General features: G+C 47.2%; 1 protein-coding gene across 1 annotated transcript in view; it reads right to left on the bottom strand.

Moving 5' to 3' along the window:
• The window catches only part of EZR (ezrin), a 44,563-nt gene that overhangs the window by 16,671 nt on the left and 191 nt on the right, over positions 1–27,701 (bottom strand). Inside the window, exons 2-5 of the mRNA XM_061428438.1 lie at positions 4,373–4,456; positions 1,978–2,073; positions 869–1,143; positions 246–329 (exon numbers count right to left, since the gene is read on the bottom strand). Coding sequence (XP_061284422.1) covers positions 246–329; positions 869–1,143; positions 1,978–2,073; positions 4,373–4,456 — 539 coding nt within the window. The remainder of the gene's footprint in view (positions 1–245; positions 330–868; positions 1,144–1,977; positions 2,074–4,372; positions 4,457–27,701) is intronic.

Below are 27,701 nucleotides of genomic sequence, written 5' to 3' on the forward strand. Positions count from 1 at the left end.
GACAACCACCTTATGGACCTTGAATGAAACAGCGCGCCTGATGGTCTGTGAATGAAATTGAAGCATCTCAGACACAAGTTTTTCTTTCCTTGAACACCTGGCTTTAAGAAGAAACCTCACTGGCAGCTTGTTACACCTTCCCTGCCAGGAACCAGCCACCAGCGGCTCTGAGCGGGTCACCGAGTCCCCTGAAGGACCCTAACCAGAGTCTCCCCTGAGAGGACAGAGCCCAGCCTGGCACTCACTTGAGCATCCCGCGGTGTTCTGCATGCCACACCTGGATCCGGTCCTCCCACTGGTCCCTGGTGAGCTTGTGCTGGTCCATGACTCTGGGTGGCAAAGGAAGAGGGCACAGGGCCGTCAATCACCCCAAAGGCTGGGAGAGGCAAGTGACCGGCCACGGCCCAGCCTCACCCAAACGGTGACTTTTTTTTTTCTCCCAAATAAAACCATCTACTTCCTAATATGCAACATTTCTGACAATTAACTGAACTGGACAATTAAGAACCTGGAATGAGAAGAGCCTTGTCTTCTGGAAAAATTTTGAAAAGGTATTTTATTCTAAGCAGCCTCTTCTTCCAAAAGGGGTCAATTATGTGACCACTAGTAAATAAAAGAGATTTAATAGGGGCCAACTTATCATCTACCAGGGAGAGCCAAGAAGCCACGTCACGCCCGTGAGGACGGCCCCGCCCTGCTGAGTATCTCTGCCGCAGGCCCCATTCGGGGGTGGGGATCGGGGCCTGGGGGAGCACTGCGCTGCAGCGGGGGCTGTTGACAGAGTCCAGGCCCTGCAGAGAACCCAACCCCCCACCAGCCCTGCTTGCTGACCCTGCTAACCCGCCACCCTCGAGGCCCACCGGCTGACCTCTGGGGGATGAGCCGCTCGGAGCCGAGGTACCCCGCCTTGTGCAGCTCCTTGTTGTAGTCGCCGAACTTGGCCTGCACGGCGTAGGAGCCCAGGAGCACGGCGGTCTCGGGCGGGCAGTAGATCTCGTCGCTGAGGATGCCCTCCTTCACTTGCAGGAAGAAGAGCTTCTGCGTGATGTCCTGGATGAGCTCCTCGGCCACGTCCTCGGGGTAGAACTTGGCCCGGAACTTGAACTGCAGCGGGCTCTCCTTCCTGACCTCCTGGGCGGACACCTGGGTGGGTGGAAGCCAGACCCTCATTACAAGGTCCACCCACAGACAGAGACCCGCCAGCCCGGCACAAGCTGAACCACTGGCTCAAAGGGTCTGGCAGGCCAGTTTTCAAAAGGTAATGGTGACTCTGAAAGTCACCTTTTTAGCATGGAAGACAGAAGGCAGGTGAGAATCCTGTGATGCCCTCACAAGAGCCCCAGCCCTGGTTTGCGGGGGGCGGGGAAGGGGGAGCGATGCTGTAACTCCCAGGGCCTGTCCAAGTGACCCGTGAATCTGGCCTCTGTCCATAGGGCCGGGCCAGCCCAGAACCACGGCCTCGCTTTCCGTAATTCTTCACGGCCTCCCCTGCTCTTGCATGCCTCCTACTGCCCTCCTGCCAGGTGCAGTAATACAGGAGGAAAGCAGAACTTGGAGAAAAGGGAGAAACGGTCTGGAGAAAAGACACTTAGCTTACTGCTTTTCTTTGTAATTGTTAATGGAATTATCCAGACTGTAGAGTTGGAAGGAACTCTATCACAGGCCCAAACAAAGCAGTAACAAGACTTACAAAACACTGGATGATTCATGGTTTTTAAGATTAACAATCTCGTTGTAGAGGAAAAAAAAAACAAAACTAAGGTCAACTAAGCGATTATGCATCACGTACTCCGGTAAGGAGAAAGACCAGGGTCTAATTTCCAGCCACTATCCCCGTTTACCTGAAACCAGCAACCTTTCTGTCTATAAAGACTTTTACACAAATAGAAAGGGACAAAAAACAAAAGACAGAGTTTCAATGTCAACAGAGTAGACCAAACCCAATTAATAGCCTGTAAATAGTTAACTCTGACTTACCTTTTTATCAAGTTTCAACCATGTAGGAAATCCTTTGTTATCCACATACTGGAGGCCAAAGTACCACACTTCCCTAAGGCCGATGGTCTTAACCACCTGTAGGAAAGGGACGGGGATTGGGCTGTCACGAGGCGTTCTCTGGAGGAGCACTGGCCCGGGAGCCCTGCCACGTGGTGCAGCAGACCCTCCACGAGAGCGAGGCGCTGGCTTCGTCACACCGGGCAGCCTCCCCTACGCTGCCTGTTACCAACAGACACCAACCATTCAGTCCTTTTTGATTTTAGGCCACATGGTGTCTAGGCTCCTAGTTCCCTGACTAGGAATCGAACCTGGGCCCACAGCACTGAAAGTCCCGAGTCCTAACCACTGGACCACCAGTGAAGTCCTTGAAACACTTGCTTTCATACACGTTTCAGCAGTGTTAGGGATAACAAAGCTTATAATGTCACCCTTACTGCTCTGGCCCCCATCGCAGCTTCCAGAGTAAAGACAGCCCGGTGGGCTGCAGGGGGCACACAGAGACACACGGGGTCACCAGCAAAGGTGTGTGTGCCGCAGGTGTGGCTGCTCCCACCTGGGGTGCCCACGTGCAGAGGCAGCAAGCTTCCAGGGATGAGGGGGTGCTCAGCTTTACATGTGCCGAGAGTGACTCTAACCACCCCCAGAAATGTGAAATTCTGATACAGGAAGGGAGAATTCAGCCCTAGGTCATAGGGAGAGTTTCCGTTTCAAATCCTCTCCGGTGCTGGTAAGTCGCTTCAGTCGTGTCCGACTCTGTGTGACCCCATAGACGGCAGCCCACCAGGCTCCCCCGTCCCTGGGACAAATCCTCTCTAGTACTAGGGAAAAAAGTCTCCCGTGGTCGGTCAGAGAGAGAGTCCCACGCTGGTTATTTTTGTGCCTTGAAGCCCAAAAGCAATTTGCTGTGGACACTTGCTGAATATCATCAAAACCGAGTCCTAGGATTTTGCTGTATAAATTCTATGACACGTAATGTTAAGCCTTGGAAAAAAAAAAAAAAAAGGTTACCATTCTTCAAACATATGACTTCTATCAAACTTGAAAGAGGACTGTACACACCGCAAGTGACAAATCCGATATCAATACTGAAGTCTGCCCTGAGCCTGCTTCCTCACTGGCTTTGGCAGGAGGGGGCGGATGCTTGCTGGAGGCCCCGTCTGTTCACTGCCGGGCCAGGGACAAACCCACTCATCCGCTCCCTCCACACACCCAGAAAAGGGGAGGAAGGTCTCTACCCGGGACTCCTCATTGTGAAAGACACAAAGGCCGTGTTGACCCCCATCAGGGCTTACCCCCGAGACTCGGGTGAAGCCCCAGTTCTGGTTTCCATGGTAGCAAGTGCAGGAGGCCGGTTCCCAGATCAGGTTTCCTCCAACCCCCTCACTGCTAGTTTCTAACTCCCCACAAGCCAAACCTCCCTCCACCTCAAGGTCTGGATAGGAAACCTGCCCCGCCTTCCTCTCTGAGCAGCTTCAAGGCCGCCGGAGAAAGCCCCACGTGGCCCAGCCATCCCCGCTCCCTGCCAGCCCTTCCGCTCCATCCACCAACTGCAGCCTTGGCCTGGGTCTGACCCGCGGGAAGCCACGTCCTGTCCACTCAGTGTCCCGGCCCTGCACCTGGCAGAGCCCTTGGGCAGACCTGCTCACTGGTTCAGGGAAATTTGGGGACGATGAAAGGGAGACCCCACCAGACCCCGGTAAGTCACCTCCAGCTTCTACATTTGCCAAAACTCCACTCCAATTTCCAGGTCGGTGCTGGGGTGCGAAGCAGCGCCTGACCATCGGCAAGGCCTCTCAGGAAGGCTGCCAACGGAGCAGGTGGCCGGGAATGCACACACCCAGCCCAGCCCTGTCGCCCTACTGGGCCCTCAGTCCCAGCGCAGAATCTATGGAGCCCGGAAAAGTAGGTCTCGCTCTGCCTAAAGCTCAGGAACTGTTCCATCGAAGAATTATCATGGCCCTCACAGTGGTTCGCTGCTCTTGTTAAAAGGGAGAGGTGCATGCTGGCACCCGAGGGGCTCGGGATGCTGCAGCTGCAGGGAGGGCTGGGAGATGCTAGCCTGGCTCCTCACTGTGCCCTGTTCCCCCGCCCTGCACCAGGTGGCAGGAAACAGCCAGGGGGACTGTGGAGACCCCCGCAGGAGAGGCAGCAGGCAGGGCTCGCAGGTGAGGCCCTGGCTCAGGAAGACTGCATGGGGTCCCTTCTCCTCGGGGACTGTGGACAGGGAGCACCCCTGGGGAGCACGGGTCCCGCTGGCGGTCAGCTCCACCAAGAGGAGCAAGCTGCGGATGGAGGTAATGACTGTGCTCAGCAAACAAAGGGATTCAGATGCTCTTTTCTAACTGGGAACCCTCTGAAGTGCGCAGAGACGAACCTGATCAAAAAGCTGCTTTCCTGTGGTGTTTGGCTGGATGGCAAACTCCAGCTCCGCATCCATGGTGGTCACTCGGACGTTGATCTGGAAAAAAAAAAAAAAACACATCACGCTTAACCGGGTGTTCTTGTAGATGTAGCCCAAGTCTTCCACCGAAACCCAAAGGTCCCGAGCAACGCGGCAAGAGTGTTCCTCCTCCACACCCGAACTCATGTTTGTCACCACACACACACATCCAGCCTCCACATCTGAGCTCACGTCTGTCACCACACACACACACACCCCCAGCTCTGCACACATATGCAGCTTGGATTCAAACGTGTCCTCGTGGCTTTAAAAAAAGCACACTCACACTTAGGTCTAAGCTGTTTTTCTACAAAGATACTTTGATGACTGTTAATATACTTTGCGCACACACACCATCTCACATTCTGACCCCTACCCACAGGTCTGTGAAGCCCCACGGGCGGGGAGCCGCCCCCGGGGAACCCACACCAAGTCTGCAGGTAATAGGAGAGAAGGCTATGTACAGCAACTTGAGAGACCTCAACAGTGAAGGGAGGCGGGCAAATGGCTGAAGACGCGCCCAGGAGGACAGAGTGCTGTGCAGGAATCCAAAAGGATAGTTATGAAGGCAGGAAAAACACGGAAGCATTACCAGGACAGGAAGGCTGGGAAAAACGTCATCGAAGCTGCCATACAGTTGGTGATTTAAAAACATTTACTTACAGGCAATTTTCAAATCTATCACTTGAAAAAACCCAGAACTCGCTAGCATATGAAAAACATACAAATCTATCTACTTTATATCACAGCCCTGGAGGAAAATTTCACAGCAACTATGGTACTTAAGAAATGTTTGCTTCTCACCATTTTTCAAGTGAAATACAGAAACAGCAGATAGACATATATTCCAAACTCGTCCCACTCAGATGGAAATGTAACAAGGACACAGATTAACTGTATTATTTAGCCTCCTGACGTAAGTTCTGAACGTGGTGAGGCCCTGGCTGGATACATAGACTCGAAGTCGTAAAGACTAATTTTTGTTCACGTAGTTTTTTCCCTAAGGCTCAAAACTGTGACGATGGATACATACATCCAGTCCGTCTTAAAGGGTCTCTGCCCAACATAACATAGAGAAGGGAGGCACAATGCTCCAGGTTTTAAAAAGTTTCCTCTCCAATCTCAAGTCTACACATTCAAGAAATGAAATTTACTAAGAAGCAAGACTAGGCACATTTTAGAGACTTCAAGTTTATCAAAACATAAAGCCCAAGTTTCTTCCTTTTCCTGACAGCAATATTTTAAAGAAGTCACGAAATGGCTGTTATGAAGCACAAAATAAAGCAAGTCTCTCTCTCTCAATTATGGTTCCAAGGGCACATATGAGAGATGTGAAAAGCAGCCCCAAACGCAAACATTCTGTAACAAACGCAGCTCCAGGTTACACTCAGAAGCCTACCGAGGATGCCACACCTGAGACTACAGTGGGGAGATGGGCGCTGACCAACGCTGGACCTCACAGGCCTTTCTCTATTATTTACTGACTCAGAGACTGAACGACCAGACGATGTGGGCCCAAAGCTTCTACCCCGGTTGAGATGAATACAAGAGACCAGAGGCTCACACTTCAGACTCTTAACTTCTAAACCTTGATCACCTCTAAATCTGAGGAAGAGAAAAAAAGTCACCTCCTAAGACCAATGCTAATAATTAACATAAAAAAGTGATCACCACACCATGTTTAACCATTTTGCAAACTTATTAACAGGAATTTAGGGGGGAGGGGAAGCTATTTTAAGGTTCTGAGCAGGTTCACATTTGACTCAAAGTTCACACAACTCTTTGAAAAAGCAATAATCTGCAAAATGAATACTTATTACTGAGGTTAAGATGTGACAACCCAGTGATACATAGAAAATGAACTTCTTAAAAATTAAGTGTTATCAGGAGGGTCTGTGCAACCTGCAAAAACTGCCCTTCCCGCCACAGGACTTAAAATCACCCTCAGCAGCTCTGGGACGTGGTGCCAAGTGTCACCTGGCCTGATCTTTCTAGGAACTTTCCCGAGTCCAGCACACTGGTGATCATGCAATCTGGCGCAGGACCTGGAACACAGCCGGCAAGCCGGAGAGGGGGCAAGGCTCTTCTGACCACGGGCCGGGCAGCGGGAAACAGGCGTCTCCCCACCAGCCCCGTCAGAAGGAACAGCTAACTGGCCCCAGTTCGAATTCAGGGAGGCACTAACACTCTCAGACAACCCCCAAAAGCACAAAGTCAAGGTAACTGTGATCAGTGTATGCATGTTTCACTAACGGCACACAGTCAACCATCTTGAGACCAAGGTTGAGACAGGAGAACTCATGACAGCCAGACACTCATGAACACCACGTGAATGAGCCCAAGCGGCTCTGCAGGACTAGACGTGTGTGTGCTTGACGCGCCCCCAGCCTCCTCACACCCCTCACAGGGGCTGGGGCTTATGCTCCATCAGTAGTGTGTTACTTTACACATCTGTCACAATGCGGAAATATAGCGTGAACTTTCACAGTTTAAAGTGATACGTTTACTCAGAAGATTGGGACCATTCACCTGCATGTTTTGGTCCACTTATCCAGGGTTGTTTTTTTGTTTTTTGTTTTTTGTTTTTTAAAGAAATCGGGCTTTGGCGTCCCAACTCTCCTCTTTATTATCCTGTCCGGTTTCCCTGATATAATCGGTTGTTTTAAGTGTACCTGGAAAAAGCGAGCTCTTGTGTTTGCAGTGGCGCCACGGAAATACAGTGGGATTACGTGCTTCACATGACAAACGTGAGAACGGTCCCGTGAGAAGCGGAGGTCCAGGGCTTAAATGTATCACCATGCAAACCCAAAAGACTCGCAGGCTGGAGAAAACCACCGTGTTTTGCCATCTTTACTGCCTTTCTATTCCCCCCCAGATCACACACTTTTATTAAAGGCGATATTCTCTGAAGGCAGCAAAATCCCATAGAAATGTGCGGTGCGGGTGTGCAGTTAGTCATTTAAAATCTACCCCCAAAAGGGCAGTGTTTTTTCCCAGGCTGAAACCCTTTCTAACATTCTGCTGTGTCTGAAGGGGGCAGCAGTGATAAAAGTTTAATTTTGTCCAGGTACCCTCACCCCTTATATAAACACAAAGAACCATGTGGCTGGCGTAGATGATAAATTTAATAATTCATGTTGCTCCTTCAAACGCTACTCCATTTGAAGCTATGGCATGAAGATGCAATTAGATTTCTAAAATGTCAGAACCTAAAGGAACCAGACATAAGCACACTCCACTATCTATATTGGGAGTTCATAAGTGAGTTTCAACATGGGAGTCACATTGGCACTCTACAATAATGAGGTGAACCTAAAGGAACCAGACCTGACCACACTCCACTATGTATAATGGGAATTCATTAGTCAGTTTCAATATGGGAATCACATTAGCACTCTACAACAATGAGACTCTTTTAAACAGTTGTATACTAGGTCAGAATTTTAAAGTAAGATAATGTGTTTTAGGGGCTTCCCAGGTGGCTCAGTGGTAAAGAATCTGCCTGCCAATGCAGGAGACACAGGAGACCTGGGTTTGAGTCCCTAGGTGGGGAAGATCCCCTGGAGGAGGAAATGGCAACCCACTCCAGCATTCTTGTCTGGAGAATCCCATGGGCAGAGGAGCCTAATGGGCTACGGTTCACAGGGTGCAAAGACGTGAACAGGGCTGAGCACTCACGCACCTTGGCTCCTCCTCTGGCAAGGCACGCAGAGGGGTGGTAAATTCACATGAAAATCACAAAAATCACGAGCCGGCTGGGAGACTGTTTTCACGGACAAAGGAGAAGCTCACACCTGTTTTCACATGCGCAAAGAAGGGGATGCTCCTCTCCAACCAGACACACGATACAGTACAGGTTCTGTTGCTCCAATGCAACTGACAACTCTTTTCCCAATAAGGAATTAAAGGTGTTAAACCCCAATCTGAAACCTGCCGTCCCCTTGGCTCATTCTGTCCAGCAGATGGGCACTCGAACACAAGGCAGGCGGACAGCCGGACCTGCCTCTGAGCCCAGGCCTCCTCCCGCCCCGGCCCCCGCGGTCCCAGCCCCCAGTGTGGGGGAGGCATTCCCAGCTCAGTGGGCCGTAAAATGAAGACTTATCTGTAAGGATCTTCCAACTCTGCATTCTACAGCTTAACGACAGGAGTGGCTTCCGACACTGCACCATCCACCCCGTGGCTGGCACTTTCTGCACAACTAACTGAACCTCGAGAGAGGGGAAAAGGCCTGGGGGTCGGGAGGCAGTATTCTGAGGTCGCGCAGCCTGAGGCTCTCGGTTTCCGATTTCTTTGTTTAGTTAATCAAAAGGCTTTGAGAGTATACGGTATTCATGCAAATTGTGAAATTCCAGGACAGTACTTTGGAAAACATGATTTTTGAGCCTTCTCAGTGTAATTTTATCAAAGTGGTATCTAAAATGCCTTCTAAGAGTCTGAGATACGGAAGAGAGTTGACCATAAAATACTATTATTTTACTTGTAACCCGTATATGTGTAAGCTGAATTTCTGGCTGTCAAATTACCCCCCTCACTAATCTCTCCTCACTTTAGTAAGGAAATCTAGTCTTGCAATTTTTCATTTGAGAAATGTCTACTTCCTCCTGAACTACTTTAAACTCGGTGTAAGAAAGATAACCTCTCCCGCCACACTTTTTACAAAATAAATTCACACCGTACTGAAGACCAAGACAGGAAGGAGAATTTCAAGACCAGATCTTTCACAAACAAGCAGCTGCTTTACATCTTAATAGACCAACCCAGTTCAGGTGATTTAGAAGCCAGAATACTGCAGGGGAAACAAGTTTGCAGTGATTTTACTATATACCCGGAATCAGGAAACCCACTGAGAAAGGGAAATTCAAATAGTAACATTTGAATGTTTGGACTGCAGGCAGTGGACTCGGCAATAACAGATTAATCCGTATATTATCACACCTGCATTTACTCAAAATTAGTGTGAGCACAACTATCTAAGCACCACCAAGATTACGCCGAGGGCCTGACCTTTCTTAATCATTTAAAATGTCAGCGGCTGTTTTCAACATCCCCGCCCTCTTTCAAAGTGCCACTTCAGCAGCTTCCACAGTTTTCAAATATTTGGATAAGAGCCTTCAAATGCTTAGAAAGGCTCTGACAGGAAGTTGTCCGGTAAAATTTCTCCCACAAATGGGAGAACGAGAGCCCGGGAGCGTGAGGAGGAAAAAAAGTTTTACAACTGAAACGAACTGTAAAATCTCCTTCAGGTGCTATTTTGGTTCACGTACTGAATAATTACTGAGATGATACTGTATTTTGGTTTTTCATCCTTGAATCATTAGTCTACAACAGCTTTGTTAGAATATAACTTACATCCCATAAAACTCACCATTTAAAATGTGCACTTCGGTGGTTTTTACTAACTTCTCAGAGTTATGCAACCAACCCCACTAATTTTAGAAACATTTCATCACCCCAGAAAGAAATCCCATGCCCACTAGCAGTCACTCCCATTACACCTTCCTCCCAGCCCTGGCAACCAAGAATCTACTTTCTGTCTCCACAGACTTCTCTATTTTGGACACTTCACAGAAACAGAATCATTTTACCACGTGGTCCTTGGGGTCTTGCTTTTGTCACTTCATGTTTTCAAGACTTATCCCTTGGATCATGTATGAGCACTCCCCCTTTTTCACTACCAAGTAATATTCCGCTACCTGGATCCCTTTCATCTGTCTATTCACTGCTGGTGGATATTTTGGGTTGCAGACCTTCCTTATTACTTGCCATGTTCTTTGGTGATGATATATATGAAACAGCTGGAAAACAGGTCATTTGAACTAGACAGTACTTTGGCCACCTCATGCGGAGAGCTGACTCATCGGAAAAGACCCTGATGCTGGGAGGGATTGGGGGCAGGAGGAGAAGGGGACGACAGAGGATGAGATGGCTGGATGGCATCACTGACTTGATGGACATGAGTCTGAGTGAACTCCGGGAGTTGGTGATGGACAGGGAGGCCTGGCGTGCTGCAGTTCATGGGGTCGCAAAGAGTCGGATACGACTGAGCGACTGATCTGATCTGATTTGATCTGATGGTCAATGTGGTATTCAAATGGATAAAAAAAAATTTAGGGGTGAAGATGAAAGAAAATGCATTTTTTAAACCAAAATGCAATTTAAGTGTGCTGCTGCTGCTAAGTCGCTTCAGTCGTACTGTGTCATTTAAGCTGTAAATAAAAATACGCTGTGTTCTCAGGAAGAAGGTGCCAGCTTGCCCAACAAAGCACTGACTCCTGACCTGCCCCGAGGCGCCCTGGCGCTGGAGGCCACAAGGCCTATGAGGCCCTTCCCTGTACAGACCAGGAGCAGGTGGGCAGAGGGAGCAGCCCTCCCATGGGCTGAAGGGAGAACCCAGGCTCTCTTGTTCAGGGGTATCCCAAGCAACTCAAGTTCTTTCTCTAAATTTTAAGCAGCAACAGAGTCTTGTTTTGCACTTAACTCCGATGGTGTGGAGCACACCATCGCCAGCATTCAATGAAGTGCCCAAAATCTTTTATTATATCAACCTTAACTACCTCTGTTTTTCAACACTACCTCTGTGTTTTCCTTTCGTGGAGTCACCCCCTAAACCCTTCCAGGACCCGTTCGCTGAGGCCACACCAGGCCTGCTTCCTGGGCACAGAGGAGGCAGGAGCAGCCACGCCTTATAGGCTGCTCCCCCCGGGCCCCCATGCTCCACCAGGGGTTCTCGAACTTGAATGCACCGCAGAGTTAACCTGGAGAGCTTGTTGAAACAGCTTCCTGGGCCCCGGGCCCAGAGGTGCTGACTCAGGAGGCTGGGTGGGCCCCGCTCTTCCCCGCTCACAAGAGAGGCCACACCCAGGCAGCCCGGCTGGGGAAAGAGGCCTGGCTAGCACTCTGAACATGCAGGAGCCACAGCTTCTTTTGGCAAGATTAACGGCTCCCCCCACCCCAGTTTTGTTTCCTTTTAACTTTTGTTGCTGGGGAGGATGTGGACCACTTTCAAAAGTCTTCACTGAATTTGTTACAACATTGCTTCTGCTCTGTGCCCTGGGCTCTTGGCCCTGAGCACCTGGGATCCATCTCCTCCCACCCGGCACCCCCAACACACACACTGGAAGTGTCACCCACTGGTTGGCCAGAGAAGCCCCCAAGGTTAATGTACTGACGGCTACTGCTGATCCTCCACCACAGGAAAGTACTCTTGACTAGGCTTCAGTTCCGGAGAAGGCGATGGCACCCCACTCCAGCACTCTTGCCTGGAAAATCCCATGGACGGAGGAGCCTGGTAGGCTCCAGTCCATGGGGTCGCGAAGAGTTGGACACGACTGAGCGACTTCACTTTCACACATTGGAGAAGGCAATGGCAACCCACTCCAGTGTTCTTGCCTGGAGAGTCCCAGGGACGGGGAAGCCTGGTGGGCTGCCGTCTATGGGGCCACACAGAGTCGGACACGACTGAAGCGACTTAGCAGCAGCAGCAGCAGGCTCTCGTTCAGTACTAGACCTGAACTCACACAGACAGGTTTTCTTAATGAGATGTCTCCACAGAGGAATCCCTGTTTTAGTCCTCTTTGCAGCCTGATCTCCTTTAAGATAAAAATCAATCTCCATGAACAATACTCCAACTCAGTTAAGTCCCAGCGTTAGCTATGACACACAGTGGTCATTTACAAATGCTGGCTAACAGATAACTACCCTCTGTAAATCATTACCATGAGCTCAGCAAACCTGATTAAGGAATCAGCTGAGTGTAGAAACGCAGACCTGTGAATTCAGCCAACTTAGAAAGCAAAGTCGGAAAGCCCCAAAGGCCAAGTGATCTTTCGTTGTTTAGCTCCTCTCGGGCCACATCACTCATCCTCCTCACATGGTCTTGGCAATGGCTGATACGTTACAGACAACTTTGTTTCTATAAAATGAAGTGGTTGTCTTAGATGTTCAGTGCTGCCCCCAGTAACACTGTTTATTATAAACAAAATTCTACAAAATAGTTGCCATTAAAAATCTGATGACCATACTTTACATCGCAACAGTTTCTAATAAGCATATAGTTTTTTTAGAAGTGTCTAGTGTTCTGCTCATGAAAGGCAGTTGAGAAAACGCCTGTGTGGTACACCATTCTTGTAAGCATAGAGAGGTCAAAACAAAAACCAGTATGTCAAAAAAATGAAAACACTGTACAGAGAGAAGACGAGTAAAATAGAAATGTGGCCTTAAAACACATTTTTCATTAAATGGAGTAATGTCCACAGTAAACTGATACTGACCATAGTGGCAAAGACATCAACTACGCTGTCAGTCAAGAGGGAGGCAGGGGTGGCTCTAAAATGCTGCCACCAACAGCAGTGGCTACAAGTCACCTTGCACCTGAAGGCAAGCTGGATTCAGCAATTCCAGAGGCACGCGTGTAAGCTCGAGCTCTTAACACCTGACTTCACGTGGTTTACTGACCTTTAGAGAAGGTGGGAAGAACGGCTGACTACATCTTACTAATAATATAACCCTATGGCAAACCTGACCACCAATGGATGATAATTTTTATTATTACTCCTTCCTTTCATGCTCCTCTGTATCTTAAGTTTTAAACTCAAGATAAAGTATGTGTGTGTGCTTGTGTCCAGTCATGTCAGACTCTTTCAACCCCATGAACTGCAGCCCACCAGGCTCCTCTATCCATGGAATTTTCCAGGCAAGAATCCTGGAGTTGGTTGCCATTTCCTTCTCCAGGGGATCTTCCCAACCCAGGGACCGAACCCCTCTCTTGTATGTCCTGCGTTGCCAGGTGGATTCTTTAGCACTGTGCCACTTGTACCCAATCGTTATCTCCTGTCTTCTTTTTCAAGGTTAAAGAAGAAAAAGAATCCGGGTGAAGAAACTGGCTGGTTAGGCTTAGGAAAATTTTCCAGATGCCAAAGAAAACTGGCCCTCTAGCTCCACAAATCTTGTAGAACAAAAAGTCTATGGAATTCATCAGAACACAAACTGCCAGGCAATGCAGTAAGAATTCCACACACCATCAACTGGTCTGAAGCACAACAACCCAGCTGAGACACATGGGTAAGACAGACACAAACTCGCATTCTATTAAAGTTTCCGTAAAACTGTACAAAACCAGGATAATATAGCAGCCTCTTATTGCCCAGTAATAGGAATAATAAAACCATCAAACGTTAGGGCTGCAAGAGTCCACTCGTGACAACTCCTGACGAGGTCAAAGTGCTGGCCTCGCTTCCTGAGTCACGGATAGGCGCTATTCCTGGGACTACAAGGACAGGGGGATGCCTGCGTTGGTTTCCCCCGGTCTCCTGGCGTCCATCAGGGAGTTCTAGATGACTGCATCCCTGTGATAATGGTCATTCCTCCAGCAGGAAGTTCTATATTCAGACTGAGACTGACAGTAAGAAAGACTCCAAGTTCCCTGTAGGTAGTATCTGTCAAGAAACTGAATTTAACCCAGCACAATCGAGCACCTCAGGCAAAGCCATCATCCTTTCGGATGCCAACGGCCCTGCCCTCCCCGCCCACTTCTCCATGCCAAAAACCCGCCTGCCAATTCAGGAGAGGTAAGAGACGTGGGTTCGATCCCGAGGTCAGGAAGATCCCCTGGAGGAGGGCATGGCAACCCACTTCAGTATTTTTGCCTGGAGAATCCTATGGACAGAGGACCCTGGTGGGCTACAGTCCATAGGGACACGACTGAAGCGAATTAGCACACGCATGAAGACTGCTGAAAAGTCAAGTCAGATCTAGAGAGTTCAATGTCAAATAAGCCAATGCGACTCTATTACAAACCAAGCAGCAATAGGTAGAGTTTCTTGGTTCCCATCTTCAGAGAGTCAGGATGCCCTGGGGTGGGCATCTGCCTTATGTTACAGAGACTTCGTATCACTTTAAGGAGTATTGGGAACTTAGAGTGGATCATGAAAACCCACACTACATACCTCTCATTTCCAAACTGCTCTCCTCCACCACCTTTAGGCTAAGCTTACAGGGAAAAAGCTAAATTCTTAACATGCTGTGGATAATAACAGGGCAGAGTGAAACGTGAAAGCTGGGTCTTGGAATTTCCCTATAACTTCTGTTTCAGGTATCTACATTATGCCATATTTTAGATCCTATTTATGTTACAAAAATATATGTTCTAAGTAGAACAGTTAGAATAGGGAGGAAAGAAAAGTGAAAGCCACTCAATCATGTACGACTCTTTATGACCCCATGGACTGTACAGTCCATGGAATTTTCTAGGCCAGAATACTGGAGTGGGTAGCCCTTCCTTTCTCCACGGGATCTTCCCAACTCAGGGATCGAACCCAGGTCTCCCGCATTGCAGTTGGATTCTTTACCAGCTGAGCCACCAGAAGCCCAAGAATACTGGAGCGGGTAGCCCATCCCTTCTCCAGGGGATCTCCCATGGCCCAGGAATCGAACCAGGGTCTCCTGCATTGCAGGCGGATTCTTTACCAACTGAGCTATCAAAGAAACCACAGAATAGGAAGGAGGAATAACTATTTCGTAGGATGACTCTAAATGGGTATTTAGGTAAAAGTTAGCCTGAATACCTTCTTTCAAAGGTTGAGAAACTGAGGCCTATAAATTTCCTTACCTATTAAAAATACTTATAGCTGTATAGCTCTTAAAATGTTAGTCCTAAAGCTGTATCTTCATTGATTTTAAAATTTTGAAGTTTGTTATTTCCAAATTCCAGAGTGTACAGTCTGTAAAGTATATGGATAGATGATACAGACAGAAAAAAAGAGCTCAGATCGACTAATACCCATTGTATAATTTCAAGAGCATGAAGTGAAATCCCAAGTCTTTCTAAAGAGCTCCTTTTCCTCTGAAAGTAGGCCACTTCCTGCCCCCAGACCCACTTCCTGTCAGCCAAGGCTGCTTAACAATACAAAAAGCACTCCCGCCTGTGCTCATAACTAGAGAAAATCCTGACTTTAGAGCTGGAAGGGAACTTTCTGAGTGTCCCACTAAAAAGGAGGGTCAGTCCCCTCTTCTACTTTAAAACCGGGGTTTTGGAAACAGTCAGTGCTACACCCTCCCCGCGGTTCACCAGCTGAGGCACTGCCTTTGGAAGGAGGAAACTGAGGCCGTGAGAAACCACTTGTCTGCCCCCTGACAAATGCAAGCATCCTCACTCTCATCCAAGTTCCAGGTCCGCGCTGCAGGGTAACCTGGTGGGATTTCCCTACCTGCCCATGACACGTGAAAAGAATATCCCTGATACCTGCTGGCTCTTGGTTTTTACGATCTTTTATTGGGAGCGTCTGTGAGTAGGAACTGACTTCCTCTACACTAGGAATCACATACACCCAGTGTGTACATTTTAAACTAGACACACGGACACCACTTTCTGTAGGAAGGGGTAAAAACAGAGAGAAAGTTTACCTTTTGCAAAAGAAACCTGTTTCTTCCCAGAAACACAAATAATCTATACCCACCTCTGCTCTCCCGGCTCCGGGCAGGTAAAACAGATCATCATCCGAGGTCACCTTCTCTGTATCTACTGGGCTTGTGGATTCTTGATTCTGTGATATATGTCATTTCAGCTTTACTAGATGTGGCATACGATTTCAGCACTGATTTAGTTCACTGAGAAGGGAGGTTAATCATATCCACAAACTTAGGATCCCATAAAAGAACGCAAAGTAAGGGACAGGGCCAAAAGGGCTATCACATGCTACAATGGTTTTTAATTCCAGGCTCATAAAACACAGGAAATTAAAGGCCTATAGACTAAACTTCATTCCACCTGGAGCGCACTGTTTTCTTAGTAAATTTAGAAGTTTATGAACAGTTTTCTAATCCAGTGGGGGAAAAGCTTGTGAAAGAATTAAAGTGTCAAAACAACGTCGTTCCTTTGCTAACCTGATGTTTTAGCGAAGGGCATATGAAATAAGCCATGCTAAAACCCTGCACCATTTCTGAAATAAATCGTTGCCCCTAGTTAAGATCACATGTGCTACAGTATTATTACTAACTTCTACACTGGGAATGGTGTTAAAGAATATTTCTCCTGTAAGGAGCTTTGATAAGGTGTACTTGAACTTGACCAAGAAGTCTTTACTTCTACCATCTTTCAAAAACAGAGACCCCAAACAATGTTTTGTTTTTTTAATCCAAGCTAAAAAACAAACAAACAAAAAATCAGCAAACAAAATCTGCTTTGAGTAAACCAACTTCGGTTGAACTTGTGCCTTTAAATCACTTTGTTTCTGAAATTATAGGAAGTTTGTAAAAAAATAACCTCTTCAATTTATACTTTGTCACAATCAAGTGTGTTACATCTGGAGCAGGATTGTAATTCTGTAGGCGGTTCCTGGACGGGAGTGAGGAGACCTGGTGGCTGCTTCTCAAGCCCGCCCACCAGCCCCTGTAGCTCCCCGCTGCTGCATTTCCTGCAGGTCTCACCTCCTCCCACCCCACCCCCAGTCCCAGCACGGACTGCACACTCATCTCTTCAAATGGCTGCTCAAGATTCCACTAAGTAATGCCCCACCCTTGAGTGTGCTCATTTCCAATTTTCAGCTTCGAGAATGCAGCTATTGAGACAATGACCTATTTCTAGTTGGGTCACCCCTTCCGCCACCAAGAAAAAAAAAATCGTGGGAATACAGAGTCATAGAGGAACCAACTGGGAACAGACAGTTCTGTGTGTTTCCAAGTCACTGCAATTCTGACCTGAGTTCTCCTTTAATAAAAGGAGTGTGGAGGGTGAGAGGGCCCAGGTGGGGTTAAGTCAGTCCCCCATTTCGTCCGAGCACCAAAGGGCTAAGAGCTGTGTTTCTCCTCTGGGGGCCAGATCCTGGGGGGATCTGGTGATTTGAAAAAGCATCTTTCCCTTCTGCCCCTACAAGGTGCTTAAAAAAAAAAAAAAAAACCAACCTTTTTATTTTGGAAAACTGGAAACATTCACAAAAGCAGAGAGAACAGAGTGGTGGACTCCTCATCCAAGACTCCTGACTCATCCACTCTACCACTTAAAAATTTTTTTTTGCTAGTACATTTTAAGACCATTGTATATCACTTCACTTGTAAAAACTTCAGTATGTAGCCCTAATGGACTTTAAATATATTTTAAGCTTAGATACATATATAAATATATATAACCATACACAAATACAAAACCACCATGTCCCATCATAGCCCACAATTAAAAAACTATTCCTTAGGTGGCGCTAGTGGTAAAGAACCTGCCTGCCAATGAAGGATACCTAAGAGATGCAGGTTTGATCCCTGGGTCAGGAAGATCCCCTGGAAAAGGAAATGGCAACCCACTCCAGTATTCTTATCTGAAGAATCCCATGGACAGAGGAGCCTGGCAAGCTACAGCTCATGGGGTCGCAAAACGTTGGACATGACTGAGCAACTTAATATTATTAAAGTTTAGTCAATGTTCAATGGCTCCCCAATCCCTCTGCAACTTTGTCATCTTATATTTCCAAACTGCCCTGTTTGGCCAGTTTCTTAATAAACATCAGGTTTTCCTCACCCTATCTCCCTATCTAAGTCCCACTTAAGAGTCCCACCCAAACAGCAATGTATTATGTAAGCAGATACTTGAACACCCAATGAGCAACATCCATCATTATGTAATCAAGGCAGTGAAACAGCTTGACGAGAATACTAATATATATTTTCATAAATAAAGAGGCGGTTCCAATTTAAAACTTAGGTTCTAAGCTTCTACCAAGTGATCTGTGATTCAGTTTTCTCTTTAAAAACTTAAGGAACAATGTTGGATATGTTTCTAAAACCTGTTTTACCAAAAAAACCTATAGACGTAGTAACGGTGAAGTGAAGTGAAGTCGCTCAGTCGTGTCCGACTCTTTGCGACCCCATGGACTGTTACCTATCTGGCTCCTCTGTCCATGGGATTTTCCAGGCAATAGTACTGGAGTGGATTGCCATTTCCTTCTCCAGAGGATCTTCCCCACCCAGGGATCGAACCCGGGTCTCCCGCATTGTAGACAGACGCTTTACCATCTGAGCCACCAGGGAAGTCCAATAATAGTACAACATGCAAAATATTATTCAGAAAGAATAAATTTCACAAAAACAAATGCTTGAGAAATGATGGAAGAATCCAAGCAGGTATTGCAAATGACCATGTACTTATCACCAAACCTACTGTGAAAACAGGTTCCTGCAGAAATGTCACCTTGGCTCACGGTCCAATGCAATGGTGATTTAACAAAAAAACAAAAAAAAAAGTCACATGCTGTTGGCTAAGTCCCTCTGCTTGGGGTTTCAACTCTTCAACCAAGAAAACAATCAGTGAAGAGGATACAAGTACCTGCACCTCTTGGCAAAGCCCGGATGAGAGCGGACCCCAGCTCCCATCACCCCCGTACAGCAGCTATCTTTCTCCACTACAGTGTAAGGATCTTGAAAGCAGGCATTACCCCCATCTTGCTCACCAACATACTCCCAGGACCGAAATAACCCAGCATACAGTAGCTTCTCTACTTGTTGAATGACAGATGAATTTTACGGAGGGTTGTGGTGGTATTCATTGTGGGAACAGGAGGAAAAAGCAGGCCAAAAATCTATTGCATTATTAGGCTGTTTAAGTTAGGGGTTAAAAAAAAAAAAAAAAAGGATGCCCACCATGAGGTATGAAAGCTTTTAATCAGATCAGAATTCACTCGTTCCAAGTGGAGTGGCCACATTTACACTGTCCTCTGTGTGACAAAGAGACCCTGCTACACACAGTTCAAGGCAGGTCCTGGGACCTCATTTCCAGAGAGAGGGAAGGGCTCGGGGACAATGAGCGGCAGGCACGCTCCCTACACACCGACCCTTCTTCCCTCTATCTGCCAATGAAGCAAGCACTTAAACGTCTCTTCCAGAAGCAGATAATGATGCCCCCACCCCCAAACCACTTGGCTTCTCACTCTGGGGCCAGGAAAGACAGAAAGCAAAGAAACAAGTTTCTCTATCGCCGTTTTGCGTAGAAATAAGCAGTAAGGGGCGGACAGTAAGAGAGGGGGCTCTCCTTTAGCCAAAATTCTCCCAACTAGGGATCAAATTATAAAACCATCTAGGCTCAAACACTCACACATAGACAATAGTTAATTTTAAATGATCGGTGATGGAAAAAAAGCAACCCATTCATATAACACTCTCTTTCCAACTCAAATATCGGGTACAAATTGCCTCCTTTTAGCATATGCCAGAAACCTGTCATTATACAATGGCTGAGCAAATGTGACACAGGATACCACCACTTCCCTAGAGAAACAAGATCTGCAGAACACCAGCCTTGTTTAAAACATTACCACAGCACCAGCCATGCCTGCTCCTTGGTGATGAAGCTCACAGGAAACGTCCACCTCAGGCCTGCGATGCACTGGACGCCAGCTAATGAAACCAATTCTTTGTACTTTGATGAAATAGTTTTAAAAATTGGAACCAATGGGGTGGTTCCATATGGATCCGGCTCCATATACTATTAACTTCGTCATGAAATAGACAGGAAGTTACATCAAAGGCTCAGCAATAATTACTTTTATCCTAAAGCAGGGATTGGCAAATTTTTTCAGTAACAGGCCAGACAGTAAATACTTCAGGCTTTGCGGGCCATTATTTGGTGGTTGTTGTATATTATTGTTCTTACTGCTTGGAAAAACCCTTCAAATTGTAAAAACCAATCCTGGTACCCCACAGGCAGAGGAGGCCTTTCCCTACCCCATCCTGAAGTGGAAACAATGGTTTACGATACTTGAAACGACAATCTTTTGATATAGACAGTTTTAAATTGATCATCTCTCAGGCAAAAATAGAAAAGAAAATTAGGCTGTGGGTAGTGAGTCGGACATGACTGAAGTGACTTAGCGGCAGCAGCAGCAGTGACTTCAAATCTAATAGAATGGAGAGCAAAGTCTAATGCTGCTTATTATAAAGTTTCATCCTTTATCAATAAAAGTCCGGTCAGGGTCAGAAATTTTTCATTTTGCGTACAAGGTTTGTTTTCTCAAGTATATTAGGTTAAAAGAATAATTATTATGATAACACACTTTTTTCCATTTCCTTTGAAACAGCATTACTGTTTATCCATGGGTGTTTAAACAGGCTTGGAGGATGGAATGTGAATCGTAAAACAAGGAAAACAGTAGCAACCACTGCTGCTGCCTGAAATGCCCTTCTGCCTTTTGGCACTGGTGAACTCCTATGCATCCCTCAATACCCACCCGAGGCATCTCCCGCAGCTGGGAGGCGTTTCCTGGCTCTCCAGGGCACATAATATTCTGTATCTCTATTACCACACTCACCATACTGCACTGCAATTGTTTACATACCGGGCTCCCCTTCAAGGCAAAAACCTCTTATTTTTATAGTCGACACCTAGCACATAAGGCATATAATCGGGCTTCAATAAATGGGGAAGGAACCCATGTGATTTACAAGGGAATTCTGACAATGAGAAGACAGAGGATGAAAAAGAGAGAGTATTCCCTTTCACTAAATAACCCAAACGTTTCACACCGCTCTTTTCCCTGAAGATCTACTGACCAACGTCACCTGGTTTATAGCAACCCAGGGACAAAAGCCCTCGCTTTTAACTACGGGTTACACTGGGAGTTTGTAGATTATGTTTCAAGGGAGAGGCGTGCATAGGAAACTAAATAAAGTTCACAACGTTGGAAGAGAAACTGTTTGGATTTCACAAATATAAGCTTTGTCTCAGTTTACTATGATTTTTTAAACCTTTTATTCTTTTTTTTTTAACTTAAAAAAAATGTATTTGGTTGTCCTGGATCTTACTTGTGGTGCATGGGCTTAGTTGCTCCACAGCATGTGGGATCTTAGTTCCCCGGCCAGGGATCAAACTCATGACCCTGCAATGCAAAACGATTCTCTACCACTGGACCCTCCGGGAAGTCCCCTGTCTCAGTTTATTTTACATAACATTCTTTTCACTTAAAAAAATTTTTTTCTTTAACTTTCACTTTACAGAGGAACAAAATAGAGCCTCACAGAAACTAAATGGCTTGCCAAAGTACAGGTAAATAGTAAATTACAAAACTATTTTTATGGCTCTTTGCATTTTTATTTTATTTGGAAAAGTTATGTACATTAACTATATTGGGCTGGCCAAAAAGTTCATTTGGGTTTCTCCATAAGATGTTAACAGAAATATTAAGTATTTCACTTTAGTCAAAAGTCTCTAACTCATAGCACAAAGTTTATTTTTCTTTCTTAAAAAAGAAAACTATTTACAGAAGTCTAGAATAAGATCTTTATTCTTTATGTCAAAAGCCATAGATAGCATATTAGAAGCAAAATAAGGCAACTTTCTGGTCTCTTCAATAGATATTCCATATTTAATTAGTAGTGGCAGATGCACAGAAAGCGCTGAAATTAAAAACTAATTAATTGAGTAGTTGAATCCCAAGTGTAGTTAGTACTGAAGTTAAATAAAACATAAGGGATAATTCAAAATGTATTCACTAATTTTCAAAGAAAAGACTGAATCCTACTACTTCAGATTCGAATTGAAATGCCTAATTACTGTAAGAAAGAGTTATACTGAATTACCCCAAGAATTCCCAAAGTGTCAGATTCAAAGTTTAAGCTAAAAAAAGTAAAGAATTGTTAATTAACTAGTTGTGATATTGCTTTCTTTTTCTAAAATGCAAGAACTAGTAAAATTATTCAAAATGTTGTTAGAAATTACAATACTATTATTTAGGATGGTAATTAAAAGGAGAGGCCAGTGTGGAAGGATAGGAGAAAAAAGAGGAAAAAAGGAATGAGATCTCTTTGTTCCCAGCCATTTAATAGGAAATGTTGGCCTCTTTTCCCCTTTAAAAACAAAGAGAGCCAAAATTTGAAAGCTCGTTGGTCACTGCCAAATTAAGCTCTGCAACTGAACTCCCTGCAGAGAGAACTTCAAATCAGAGACACGCTCTGCACCATAGCTGGGCTTGCCTTTCTGCAGCCTCAGCCCCATCCAGTGATCTCCCTTTTCCCACCCTGGCCACGTTCCAAACACCAATGTCGGCCCCCGTGGCACTGGAGCTGGGACCGTGTATCTACGCCCTGAGCACCTCTGCCTGGGCGGAGGCACTGGGATTACACTGGCCATCATGGCCCACACACAACCACCAGTATCAACCCCACCAAGACAGCCTCATCGCATTGCTGGGGCCCAAGAGAAAGGAATATATAAAAACTGTCCTTTTCCTATGAAATCATCGGTTCCCAGACTCTGGGAGTGCATCGCAGCCATCTGGGGAACTTACTTAAAGCACAGACACCCAGTCCTCCTGTCCCCAGAGATGGGGATTCGGCAGAGGGACCAGGAACCTTCACGTGTCCAGATACTCTCGAACACCCTGAAGTGAGAGTCCAGTACTAAATGAACGCTCGAGTTTAACGATGTGTGTCTACAGCGTGCATGTACACTCAGGAGAAACCTGAAGCTGCTGGACCACTTTTAGTTGATGCAGATTCCAAAATCCTACCATTGGCGAAGTCTGGTACTTGCAAGATATTATGGCAGCGGGCCATGGTGAGAATCATGAAAGAAGGTGAGTTCTTTCATCAGTCACAGTCACAAATTTATTAACATGTACCCACCAAACTCTAGGCCTCCCCTCCCACACTCGATCCTTTTCCAGGCTCCTTATCTCAGAGGATGGCGTGAATGGCACCGCCATCCACCCAGTTGCGAGAGCTGGCGCCCTCTGGCCCAGCATAACCAGCCCATCACTGAGCCCCATCAAGGTCACCTCCGAAAGAGCTCCCAAACTCATCCTGTGCCCCCCACCCCGCACCCCACCAGGTCCCGGCGGCCACTGCCTCTCAGCACAGTGCCTCCTGCCTCCAACCTCAACTCTAACCCTAAGCCTAAACCTAACTCTAACACTAACCTGAAAGAAAGTGCTCAGTTGTGTCTACTCTTTGCAACCCCATGGACTGTAGCCCAGCAGGCTCCTCAGTTCATGGAATTTTCCAGGCAAAAGTACTGGAGTGGGTTGCCATTTCCTTCTCCAGGGGATCTTCCCAATCCAAGGATCAAACCCAGATCTCCTACATTGCAGGCAGCCGCTTTACCGTCTGAGCCACCAGGGAAGCCCTAACCCTAAAGCAAGTCTGACCAGGCCACCTCCTTCCAAGTTAAAACCCTTCAGAGCTTCCCTGGAGTTAAGCCCCCACGGGGCTGTTTCCAGGCCTTTTCCTGGAAGCCTACACTCACCTACTCTCTCCCACCACAGGGCCTGCATGCAAGTGGTTTCCGCGGGCGGGTGTGCCCCCACCTGGACACCCCTGCACTCTAGCTTCTCAAGCACAGGCAGTGCTGTTCCTGACCCCCAGCCCAGGACTCCCCTGCAGGCACAGCTTCGCACACAACTCAAGTTACCCCACGACCACTGTCTGTCCCTCCCACCGGACTGGAAATCCACGGCAGCAGGGGCTGTTTCTGCGTCTGCTCACCAGCCTCAACACCAGCATGGTAAACGAATGCTGGACAAAGGGATGAGCGCACAGACCCGTTCCCTGTGCCTTCCAGCATGACCAGAGAGACAACACCGCCCAGCCCGCGTGTCTCACCAACACGTGAGAGTCTCAGCTGCCTAACTCTCCATCTGGGTGCGGTGGAGCGGGGGAGATAGACAAAAGTGACTCCACATGTCCTCAGTTGGGGGGGGAGGGCGGGGGGATGAGGGAGGTAGAAAACATATCCCTGTTAAAATCCTTAATGGAAAAGAATACAAAGTCTCAAGAGGCAAGGGCATCTCAGAAATTATCTGACGACTCTAGCACAGGGCAGGATTCCAAACACACTTTCAGTTGTTCTACTGAAGGGAGTTGATCTACTTGTACATTAGAAACTTCCTTATCGACACTTCAGGGCTGAATGGCTAAGGCATCACGGGTGCCACTGAAAGGCAGCTCAGGCTAAACTTCTCAGAAACAGCTGAGAGCTTGGCCCTGACACAACAGCCTTTTCATCCCTAAGCCTGACTGCAGCGGCTTTCCTTCCTGCCGCCCCGTGGGTCCTCTGTCACAACGAGGAAAGAGGGTGGGGAGCGGGGAGGAAGCAGGAAGGGGAAGGAGCCCGTGGGTCACCTTCAGTCGACCGTGGGCACACGAGGCAGGCTTCCTGAGCCACGGCCCTGAGCACCCAGTCCACGCCTCTCCCAGATGAGAGACACCAACCAGGCCAGACCGGCCAGCTGGGCAGAGGCCGTGGTGCCTTCTGGACCTCAAACCATCCTCCTTGGCTGTCTACCCGTCACAGCCCAGAGCAGCTCTGGGAAAAGCAAAACCAGACGATGGACCGCAGCCCTGCAGCGCCCGGGGGACCAGCCCAGGGGACTGAGCAAGACTCCTCAGTCGGCCTGCCCAGTTCTACACTGGCTGGCTTTTCTACTCAGCTGTGTCACACGTTACCTAAGCCTCTTTCCCTTCTGGATGGCTCCCAGGGAGTTTTCCAGGTCCCCTTCCCAGTGTCTGCCTGAGTCTGGGCTCAGATCCCAGACTGTAAGCTCCCTGAGGACAAGATCTGTTGCAACCATCTGCGTGATACTTTGTGCCTGGCACCCAGAGACGGGGCCAAGATGCTCTCTGAAAGCAGACGTGCAGTCTTCCTAACGAGCAGTATCAACAGAAAAAGCAGCAAATAGATATCATTTCCTTTATGTAATTGTTTTGCGAATAGAGTCACCATCCACTGACTATTCAGACACAATCAAAAATACTCTGCCTGCCAAATTCAAGGGGTCAGAGGCGGCCCAGATCCTGACTCTACAGCCAACTTTACGGTTTGCCCTTATTCCTGTTGTTAAAAATCACCATGGGAAGTCACCTACCAGAATTCTTGGTTTGGGCTTGAATAATAGGAATCGATAACTGTTCCAAGGACACACCTGCAAAGCTTGCTGATGATGCATCCACTTTAACATCCAGGGAGGGAGCAAAAACAACAGTAACAAAAACTAGATACACTCTAACAGCCTTAGAGGGCCCATCAGCCAGTAAGCTCTTAAGGACCTGCAGGTGGCCCTCATGGGATTCACATGGACAAAGAGTTAAGTGTATTCATTTTACAAGGCAAAATCTCCAAGACCCTACTCCACCAAAAAGGTAGGAGGTAGAAACTTCCCATGGTCGACAGCTGTGGCTCATAAAAGGACACCTCACAATTCCACCTGCAAATAACTGTAAAAATTATATAAAACATAGTCTTTCAGAACCTTACTCTGAGTTACTGCGACCCTAACATACAAGGAGGTTACAAGTCAAGAATGGCTACTACTATCCTTCCTGAAAGAATTCAACAACTACTTTGTCAGAAAAACATTGTTAAGTTTCTGGTCCATCATAAAGGAACTTTAAAGCCAAATGAAATGAAAACATACCTGCCCTAAGAAAGAAGAGAGCCTTAAAAAGCAAGGCCATTCCCACACACGGCACAAGGGTGGACTCTGCGGACACCGTGCCAAGTGGAATGAGCCATCACAGAAGGACAAATGCTGTGCAATCTCACGTGAGGCACCGAGAGGAGTCAAAGGCAGAGAGACAGAAAGGAGAGGGGCGGCTGCCAGGGGCTGGAGGGAGTGGGGAAAAGGAGTGAGTGTTTAATGTGCACAGTTTCCGTTTGGAACGAGGAAAAAGTTCTGCAGGTGCGTGGTGGTGACAACTGCACGACAGTGTGCACGTACTTAATACCCTAAACTGTACGCTTAAAAATCCCTGAGACGGTCAAGTGTACGTCATGTAAACTCCACCACCAAAAAACAAACAAAAAACACACACGCCAGGAAAAGAACAAAAGCAATTACAGGGCTTTATGAGAAACAATAGTAGTGACTGATAGGAGACGGGTATACCGACTGTTATCTGAGTGATATTTTAAAAGCTGAACTCTCAACATCTTTTCTTTAGTGAAAGCCACAGACCAGGAGCGGTAAGTTCCTGATCACTGCTCTGAGTAACCAGTACAGGGCTATGCCCGGAGTAAAGCTCTATGTTTAGGTCCGTTTTACACCACAGGAACTGTAAAGCCTGAAGGTCATGTGCCAACTACCAACTGGAAATGAAAAGAATTATTCAGTGTAGGAAAAAAAAATTGTCTGCATCGTGAATGAATCATCTTGATGATGTAACTGAGGCGAAACCTCTACTGGCTTCTCAATCTGTTAGCCTATGAACATAGTAATTTATTTAACCTAACAGTAAAAACTTATAAAGAACTCCTTTCAGAGAATCTAAAATGTGACGGTAGAAAACAAAACACATAAGCACTGACTACAGAACCAACTCGTTTGAAAAACTAGAAGGTTTCTCATAAACTCCATACGTATATGAAATTATGCATGTATTTTATGTATGGGGTGTATTTTCATAAATTTCATAGGAATCTTATTGTAATTTTCAGTGAATCCAGATATTCTCGCCACTGGGATTCAAAACTCCAAAAATCTTCAATTATCTCCTCCCCAATTATCTGGTCACCAGTTCACCTGTGTTCAAGCTGGTGTAACAGATACCACTTGCTAAGAAACGCTGGTCACAAAGAAGCTGCCTTGTTCGCCCAACTTAAATGAAAGCCGTATGAAGCCCAGGCTGGCCACCATCCCACCAGAGAGACAGATTCAGGCGACATAAATCAGATTCGGGGAGAGTTGGGGTAAGAGGTGCGGGCGCAGCAGCGCTCGGGGGTCAGCTGATGTTTCGGAGGTGCGCCAGGAGCCTGATTATCAAACTCCTGGGCTGCCTGCCTTCATCTGCAATTCAAGTTCATTACCAAAGCCCTCTCCGAGATAGGAATCCTGCTGCCACCAGCAAATTCCCGGGTTAACAGAGCACGGCTTCAGTAGGATGAACTGGAACGAGGCTACCCCCAGAGAGTATCCCCTCCACCCCCCCTTTAAAAGAGAGCGCCAGGGGAGGAGTTGGGGCTCGCCTGCTCCCAGACCCGGGAAGGCAGCGGGCGCGCGCCGTGGGAAGCCACCTGCCTCTCCTGCGACTCAGGCTCCTCTTCGGGGAAGAAAACTTCCAGGTTGTCTTAGGACAGGGGTTTTCCACCGCCCGAAGCCGTCTAAAAGGCATTCGGATTTTTCTCAAAGACCCTAACCCCCAAGGCGCGGTGGCGGAGGGGGCTCGCAAACAAAAGGACCGTAGAGAGAACAGCATCGCAATCTTGTTTTCTCCAAGAGTTCCACAAAGGGATGACGAGGAAGAAAAGAGCGGAGACGATCCCCTGCTCCTGCCCTCTCGTCCGCCTAGAACCTTATTC

The sequence above is a fragment of the Bos javanicus genome, chromosome 9, assembly GCF_032452875.1.
Source record: "Bos javanicus breed banteng chromosome 9, ARS-OSU_banteng_1.0, whole genome shotgun sequence".
Taxonomy (NCBI): domain Eukaryota; kingdom Metazoa; phylum Chordata; class Mammalia; order Artiodactyla; family Bovidae; genus Bos; species Bos javanicus.